Source organism: Chrysemys picta, chromosome 12 (assembly GCF_011386835.1).
Source record: "Chrysemys picta bellii isolate R12L10 chromosome 12, ASM1138683v2, whole genome shotgun sequence".
Taxonomy (NCBI): Eukaryota; Metazoa; Chordata; order Testudines; family Emydidae; genus Chrysemys; species Chrysemys picta.
Genome location: NC_088802.1, coordinates 25653833 through 25662394, shown reverse-complemented (window position 1 = coordinate 25662394; position 8562 = coordinate 25653833). Strand labels below are relative to the sequence as shown.

General features: G+C 50.8%; 1 protein-coding gene across 7 annotated transcripts; it reads left to right on the top strand.

The window, feature by feature from the left end:
• Positions 1–21: 21 nt before the first annotated feature.
• Positions 22–8046, top strand: LOC112060821 (zinc finger protein 551-like). Of its 7 annotated transcripts, none has more exons than XM_024112812.3 (4): positions 22–226; positions 1595–1670; positions 5386–5544; positions 5892–8046. In XM_024112812.3, the coding sequence occupies exon 4, from the start codon at positions 5898–5900 to the stop codon at positions 7131–7133; it is 1236 nt and encodes a 411-aa protein (XP_023968580.2). In that variant the 5' UTR covers positions 22–226; positions 1595–1670; positions 5386–5544; positions 5892–5897; the 3' UTR covers positions 7134–8046. The 7 variants fall into 7 exon arrangements, with proteins under 7 accessions (XP_023968580.2, XP_065418605.1, XP_042702766.2 ...); XM_065562533.1 differs by having other exon boundaries at positions 1595–1719; XM_042846832.2 differs by having other exon boundaries at positions 5386–5507; positions 5892–8045.
• The last annotated feature ends 516 nt before the right edge of the window (positions 8047–8562 follow it).

Here is an 8562-nt window from a genome sequence, read left to right as displayed (position 1 = left end):
AGCAGAGACAGCTCAGCCCGGTTCCTCCCCGTAGCTGCAGCCCCAGCTCCTGAGTCCTCTTGCCTACCTCGTGATGAGGGAAGGCGTGACCGAGAACTTCCCCTCTGCTGTATCACATGCCCAGTGACGGGCTGTTAAGGGTTAATGGGATTTTATGACCCCAGTGTTGTCACAGGAAAAATCACGAGCTAAACCACAGGAAAATCACAAGATGGGCTTAAAAGGGGTGAGGTTTTAAAAGGTCGAAGTTACTTTTGTTTGCTTTCTACTTTTTGGAACCTTTAAAGAGTTCTGTTTTCCAGGTTTATTTGGCATGGGTGGTGTTGTTTTTGGTGTGGTTTAGGAGGCTTTTATGTTTGTTTGTTTGTTTGTTTGTTTTTAAAAGAAACATACCCCCTTTTCTAAGTGAAAGCAGAGATTTTCCCATGATCACAGGAGTCCAGGAGCTGGGACTTATCACAAGACTGGTAATTAAAATCCAGAGAGTTGGCATTTCTGTTATTTAATATATATTTATTTATGAGTTCTGTTGCAGAAGCATCCACACATTTCAACCAGGACTAGAGCTGTGTGTACACTCTCTCTCTCTCTCTCTCTCTCTCTCTCATCCCTGGACTCTGAAGGGATAAAATCACCCTGAAGAAAGCAAAGGATTTTTAGTAGGATTATTTAACCGCTTTCCTTTTAAAAAACAAAAAAACTTTTTATTAAGGCAAAGTTACAATAAAAGATTAACATACTACATTACTTATCCCATCAGTATTAGAACCTGGCTAAACCAGAATCTTTCCTTTGTTTTTAACAACTATTTTACAATGTTGCCAGCTCTCACAATTGCATCATGAGGCTTGCAATCTTTGGTGCATTTCTGAAAGTCCCAGCTCCTGGATTCATGTTATTCCACAAAAGTCTCAGCTTTCAGTTATAAAAATATAGGAATGTAGGACTGGAGGGGCCCTTCTGGGCCAGTGAGTAACCCAGTCCCCTGTTCTCACAGGCAATCCCATCATATAATCCCATTCATGAATTGATCAAGCTCTATTTTAGTATTCATTAGGTTGTTTGCCCCCACTACGACTACTGAGAGGCTGTTCCAGAACTTCACTTCCAATTTCCAACCTAGATTTATTCATGGCCGGTTAGTTGCCCTGTTGGTTTAAAAGGAAAGCTTGCAAATTTGACCTGATTGCTTCATAAAAGTTCAAAATGTAGAAGGCAAATAAAAAAGCCATCTATCTATCTATCTCATGATCTGCAAGGTAATATCATGATCTTGGGAAGGACCTGACTCATGGTTTTTGAAGATTTGGGGTTTGTTGTGCTGTATTCAAATCCAGTGAAAACTGAACATTTGGGAGAAAACATGTCTTTGTTAGTGGTCTGACACACTGCTTCTTCAGTGAATATGTGACAGCTCACAGTTCGCATGTCTCAGGCCTCCAACTTCCAGCAAAGTTCGGGTGCGTCTGATTCAGACGTCCTGATATTGCTCAGTTCAGAAAAAGCAGGGGAGGTGGATTTTTAAAATGGAGGTTTCCTTTATACATCATTAAAAAAAAAAGCACAAACTCAATGTTAAAACATCCCTTTGCAGGTGACTTTGAAGAGTGAGGATCAGCGCGCGAGCAGCGACTGAGAAACGCAGGACGGGTAGCGAAGACTCTCCATGTGTGAGGGTAGAAAGGAGAATGAGACACCAAAAAGCATCGCTGCCCTCTGGTGTGAACCCCATCCCCCAGCCACCCAGTGTGGGTCCCTCATAGGTCCTTGGGGTTAGTCCCATGCCCCAGCAGCACCCTGGCATGATCCCCCCTCATGTCCCCCTGGTATGATCGCCCATAGGACCTTGCCTCAGGCCTCTCACCCAAGGGGGCCTCTCTCCCTGTTTCTGACCCATCCCTCAGGCACCTGCCCCCAGCCTGGTATCTGTTGCCCCAGGGGACCACCCTCACCAAGCGAGCAGGTAGTGGACAAGTTTGGGTGGAGGCGACAGTGCTGCCCCTCAGACCAGTTTGTTTGGGGCTCAGCAACCCCTCCGGAGGGGGATCACACCCCAGCAGCATCCCAGGGGCCCAGCCCGGCACTCTAAGCAGCACCAGTCTCCTGGCACCAGGAGAAGCTCAACTGGGATCCACTCCCCATCCTGGGTAGCCCAACCCAGGGCTCAGCTCCATCCCTCACCCCCGGGTACAACCAGAGGGAAGCAAGAGAGTGATGGAGTCACATAGGTTGGGGAATGTCTCCTCCCCTCCTTCAGGATGGGGGGGGGGGAAAGAAAGTGACCCACCCCTGAAGCAGAGGAAGCTGGTGGGGCTAAAATGGGGCTTTGGTGTCCCCCCATTGAATTCACTGGAGTAGGGTGTAAAGGGGCCACCTTTTCCCCAAGACCCTGCCTCCCACTCATTCCTCTCTGTCCCCTCTCCCTCGTCGCTCACCCTTGCAGGGTGCGGGGCAGGCCAAAAGTTGGGAGGGTGGGCGGGGGGGAGGCCATAAGAACATAAGAACGGCCATACTGGGTCAGACCAAAGGTCCATCTAGCCCCGTATCCTGTCTGCCAACAGTGGCCAATGCCAGGTGCCCCAGAGGGAACGAACAGAACAGGTAATCATCAAGTGATCCATCCCCTGTTGCCCATTCCCAGCTTCTGGCAAACAGAGGCTAGGGACAGCATCCCTGTTTATCCTGGCTAATAGGCATTAATGGACCTGTCCTCCATAAACTTATCTAGTTCTTTTTTGAACCCTGTTATAGTCTTGGCCTTCACAATATCCTCTGGCAAAGAGTTCCACAGGTTGACTGTGTGTTGTGTGAAGAAATACTTCCTTTTATTAGTTTTAAACCTGCTGCATTTGGTGACCCCTAGTTCTTGTGTTATGAGGAGTAAATACAACTTCCTTATTTACTTTCTCCACACCAGTCATGATTTTATAGACCTCTATCATATCCCCCCCCTTAGTTGTCTCTTTCCAACCTGAAAAGTCTCAGTCTTATTCCTCTCTCCTCATATGGAAGCCATTCCATACCCCTAATAATTTCTGTCGCCCTTTTCTTAACTTTTTACAATTCCAATATATCTTTTTTGAGATGTGGCGACCACATCTGCACGCAGTGTTCAAGATGTGGGTGTACCATGGATTTATAGAGAGGCAATATGATATTTTCTGTCTTATTATCTATCCCTTGCTTAATGATTCTCAACATCAGGCTGTGTTAAGGAAGAGAATGCAAACATCCTACTGCCATGATATAGGATAGGTGAACCTTCCCTGAGTATGGTGTGTGTGCTGAGTGCAAAAACAGAGAGAGTGCAGACAAAGACAGGAGATGGTTGGGGATCTGAGGAGAGATTTCTATATGGGGAGATGCTGAAAAGACCAGGGCAGTTTATCGCAGAGAGGAAACAAGTGAGGGGCCAGTGAGGGATGAGCAGAGTTAGGGGGCTGGGGCTCTGCTGTTCAGAATCAGCCTGGCTCAGCGTTCAAGGAGAAAAGGAGCCAGGTCTGGTGTAGGTGCTGGAACTGGGGGTGCTCACTTGAAGTGGTTTCCATGTAGAGTGACCAGACAACAGGTGTGAAAAATCGGGATGGGGGTGGGGGGGGGTATTAGGAGCCTATATAAGAAAAAGCCCCAAATATCAGGACTATCCCTATAAAATCAGGACAGCTGGTCACCCTATTTCCATGATAAACAGGGTTTACAGTTTGGTTCAATGGCTTTCAGCACCCCCACTGTACAAATTGTTCCAGCATCCTTCTGGTCCCTGCTCTACCACAGCCAGGCACAGGTTTTGCAGCAAGAGGGCTCTAGTGATGCTGAGGGAGGGGAGGCTGGTCTCTGTTAACTGTCTGGCTTGAGCTTCCTGGGTCAGAGGCTGTGGTGGCTGCATCTGAGCCCGGGCTGAGCCGCAGCTGCTCCCCAGCGGGGTGTGTGCGGGGAGAGACCTGCATTAACCCCTCTCTGCGCCCAGCTGGGGGACTTTCTGCGGTGGCTGGAACCAGCCCCTAGGGCAGCCCCGGGCTCTGCCAACACCAGCCCCTGAGCCGGAGCCTGCAGGTGAGGGGAGAGACCCGGGGGAAAGGGCTGGGGCCGGGCAGGAAAGTGACTCTGCACCAATGGCCCCTCCTCGCGCCAGCTCCACTCCCAGTGGTCTGCGAGTCCCAGAGCTGCTGCCTCCCAGTCCGTGCACTAGCTAAGAGTGCAGCTGTGGTCTGGGTGAACCGAAATGTAACATGCAGAGAGCAGTGAGTCTCCATGGGGCTAGGGGAGGGTGTGAGCAAGGAATGAGAACTGTAACCATCAGTGTCCAGCAAAACCTATGGGAGACTGGAGCAGCAGTGCTGGCTTGATGCGCTGCCTGGGACTGACTCCTGGCACAGCCAGCACTTCTTGGAGCATAGCTAAGGTCCTGCAATCAACACATCCAGGGTTGGCAGGATGGCTCTCTGCTTCAGGCACTGGACTGGGACACCTGGGTTCTGTCCCTGGCTCTGCCACTGACTCTCCGTGTGACCTTGGGGAAGTTGCTTAGTCTTGCTCCATGCCTCAGTTTCCCCCTCCGTAAAATGAGGACGTTAGTACTTCATCTCATCGCTTGGATTTAAATAGTAAACTCTTTAGAGCCCAGGCTGTCTTGTCCTATGTGTCTGCACTGTGTAGCCATGGGGTGCAGATTTCCGTGGGGGTTTCTAGCTGCTACCGCAATGCGCTCGATAACTGTGCCCCTCTCTCCCCAGAGCGTCCTGCATCTTTGGACATGGCTCTGGTTTCTACAGCTGTGTCTACACAGCCCATAGCACTGAGCCTTCCAGACTGGCTCGACAGATTCGGGCTAGCAGGCCTCACAAAAATAGCTGTATAGCCAGTGCTTTGAAGTTGTCTAGGATTGGGGGTGAAGGTGGGCTTCAGAGCCTGAGCTCCAGCCCAAGCCACAACTCCAATGCACTGTCTACACGGCCATTTCTAGAGCAGGGCTCACACTTGCCCAAGTCTCTCAACCCAGGCTGGGAGACTTCCTGGCGCAGGCTGTGTAGACATACTCTACAGCCACAGAATGTGGATTTACACCAGAAATGTGTCTGACCCACCAAACCCCCGTTGTGTGGCCATCTCTCCTTAAATAGCACTTCCCTACTTTGCAGGGGTGTTGTTAAGATTGTGCGGGGCTCACATATTACAATAATGGGGCTATCTGAGTTGTCTAACAGATTGATATAGCGGAGATCTTCTACAAAACACCCTCCCCCCCTCGGCAAATGTTTTCTTTTCCATGAACACGTCTCGCTGTGTTCCGATTTCATGCCCACAATGGGGCCAGAAGTCAAAACATGGGTTTTTAAATAAAATATCCTGCAAATCTACAACAAACCCTGATCTCTCCTGTTTTAGTTCCAATAACTAGGGTTTTCTGATGGCTAAACCCGACGTGATCTCCCAGCTGGGACGAGGGAGAGAGGTCCCAGCTCTCCAGAGATCCAAGGAAAAGCAGATCCCGAGAGATGCCCGCGCAGGTGAGGAATCACTTAAAGCGACAGAGACGTGCCATCGGTGAGTGAAGGAAACAGCTGGGTTTCCCAAAAAAGCCCGTTTGAGCCCCCCCAGTTCTGTCCCATCTCACCCAGGCCAGTTTTGTCCCTGACAAGTGTTGTATCCTCATGGCAGCCATGGCTCATGGCTTCCTGGCTGACACCCAGCTATAGCTCCCCCAGGGATGTGGAGGCAAAACTGGTCTTTTCCTCTTGCTATGCTGGGGAAGGGTTTGGGAGGACTCAGCTCCTGATTTTTTCATCTCCCTGGCAGCTATCTTGGTTTGTTCCACACTTCTAAGGTTTCCTTCCCTCTCCCCCCACCCCACATAGGGAATGACTCCTGTCTGGTTTTTCTCTCTATCCCAGCAAGTGATGGGACGGTGGATGAGAACCAGGAGGAGAATTCTCAGCAGGAAGGTCCTGAGCAAGTGGAACCACATGGGACATCATCAAGATCTGATGGGGACGTTTCCCAGAGTCCTGAGCATGGAGATGCCTGTGACATCCAGCACAGGCCAGAGAGGCTCAGAGAATGGTCAATCAACCCTGCGTGGAGGAAGTCCGAAGGGACTTGGAGACGCAACAAAGACCCCTCCGGCACTGAACGCCTGCTGCCCCGACTGCAGGAAAAGCTTCCACCGTAGCTCAAACATCGTCCAACATCAGAGGACCCACATGGGTGAGCGACCCTACTGCTGTGCCGAGTGCGGAAAGAGCTTCAGCTACAGCTCCTCCCTCGTCAAACACCAGAGGACCCACACGGGCGAGCGACCCTACAAGTGTCCCAAGTGCGGGAAGGGCTTCAGCCATAGCTCCAACCTAACAGAGCACCAGAAAACCCACAGCATTGCCACACCGTACACGTGCCCCGACTGTGGGAAAGGCTTCAAGGTGAGGTCCAACTTCCTCCACCACCAGTGGGTGCAAACCGGGGAGTGGCCCTACCGGTGCACCAAGTGCGGGAAAGCCTTCGCCCAGAGCTCCGACCTCATGAAACACCAGTGGAGCCACACGGGTGAGAGACCCTATCAATGCCCTGACTGCGAGAAGCGCTTCACCCGCAACACGTACCTGGTCCAGCATCGCTGGGCTCACACCGGCAAGCGCCCCTACCTCTGCCCTGACTGCGGGAAGGGCTTTGTAGTCAGCTCACGCCTCCTTGCCCAATGGAGGGTGCACACGGGAGAGACGCCCTACTGCTGTGCCCAGTGTGGGAAAGGGTTCAAGGTGCGGGCCAATCTCCTGCACCACCAGGGGATCGACACTGGGAACAAGTCTTTCAAATGCCCGGAGTGCAAGAAAAGCTTCAGTCGCCAGCGACTGCACACTGGGGAAAGGCCCTTCAAATGCACCGAGTGGGGGAAGGGCTTCAGCCGCAGATTGGACCTGGTGACGCACCACAGGATCTACACAGGCGAGAAGCCCTACACATGCCCCGAGTGCGGAAAGGGCTTCACGCAGAGGTCCCACCTGGGGGTCCACCAGAGAACCCACACCGGGGAGAGGCCCTGCCAGTGCGCAGACTGCGGGAGGAGCTTCAGTCAGAAATCGGCCCTGGCTAAACATCAGAGAGTGCACCTGGCAGAGAGGCACGATCCACAGCCCTGACTGCGGGGGTGGGTGGATAATCGATGTGTTCAGAGTGGGGGCAGTTCTAAAAGAAAAATATTTTTAAAAACTTGGTCCGGGCAAAACCAAATCTAAATTTTTTTGAGACTTGCAAATAAAACTCATTGTGGACATGTTCCACAGCAGGGATTTGAAGCTGGGTCTTTCATGTCTTGGGTAAGTGCCCCACCCACTCATTGCCTTGCTTGGTGTCTCTTTTTGGCCCCAGGAGTGATCTAGGGAGCCCCACCGTGGAATATCCCACAGCTCACTGACTAGGGCTTGCTTCCAAGAAGTAGGAGACCCCTGTTCCGATACTTGCTCTGGCAAAGGGGGGAAACTGAACCTTGATTTCCCACAGCCAAAATGAGTGTCTGAACCAGTGGGCCAAACATGGTGGGGGAGGGTCAGCAGCAGTTCCTTCGTTTTGTGAATAGCTGAAACTATTCATGTCACATTTGTAAATAGTTTCAGGCATTTTTCATTGAATAAACTATTTGTCCCTCCAGAAATTTGCCCAGCTCTATGCAGGACACATTAGCCTCTGCAGAGCCAATTATTAACATTGCAATAGCACCCATATTGACATAGATGCTCCATTGTGCTAGGCACAGAGAGAGACAGCCCCTGGCCTAAAGAGCTCATGATCTAAATAAAACAGATACAGAGAGGACAGCCTATAAATCCTCATTGCACAGCTAAGACAAAGGGGATGTGCCTTGACCAAGGACATGTAGGAGACCAGTGGCAGGTCTGGGAATAGTACCCAGGTGCTCTGAGTTCCAGCTTAGTGCCCAATCCACTAGGCCAGTACTTCTTAACTAACGTGCTGTGATTACAGCTGTGTGATGAATAGTTTTTTTTAGTTTGCAAGCACAGTAGAACCTCAGAGTTATGAACACCAGAGTTAGGAACTGACCGGTGATCCACACACCTCATTTGGAACCGTAAGTACGCAATCAAGCAGCAGCAGAGACCAAAAAAAAAAAAAAAAGCAAATACAGTACAGTAAGGCCGGTATGTCTGGCTATGGTTGAGTTAGATTCCCAAGTATGTGACAGCTGGATGGAATGACAGGTTTTCCCCAGAGGCCTCCTTCAGTCTCCTGATCTCTGACAACTCTCACCTGCTGCCTGACTCATCCGGTCTCCCACACATGCCCTCTCTTAAACCTGATGAGGGGTCCTGTCGATCCATGGCCCAGGACAGTCACTGTCATTCCTTCCAGCTGTCACATACTTGAGAGTCAAACTTGACCATAGCTGGACATACCGGCTTCACCCGGAACACCTGAAAATGAAGATCTCTTTCTGTACTGCCTCTTCATACACCTGTATTGGACCTGGTGTTTGCTCCAGCTGAATACAGCTTTGCAGTCTGGGGGGAGTGCAGCTTCACGACACAGAGTTGAATTGGGCCTCTCGTATTT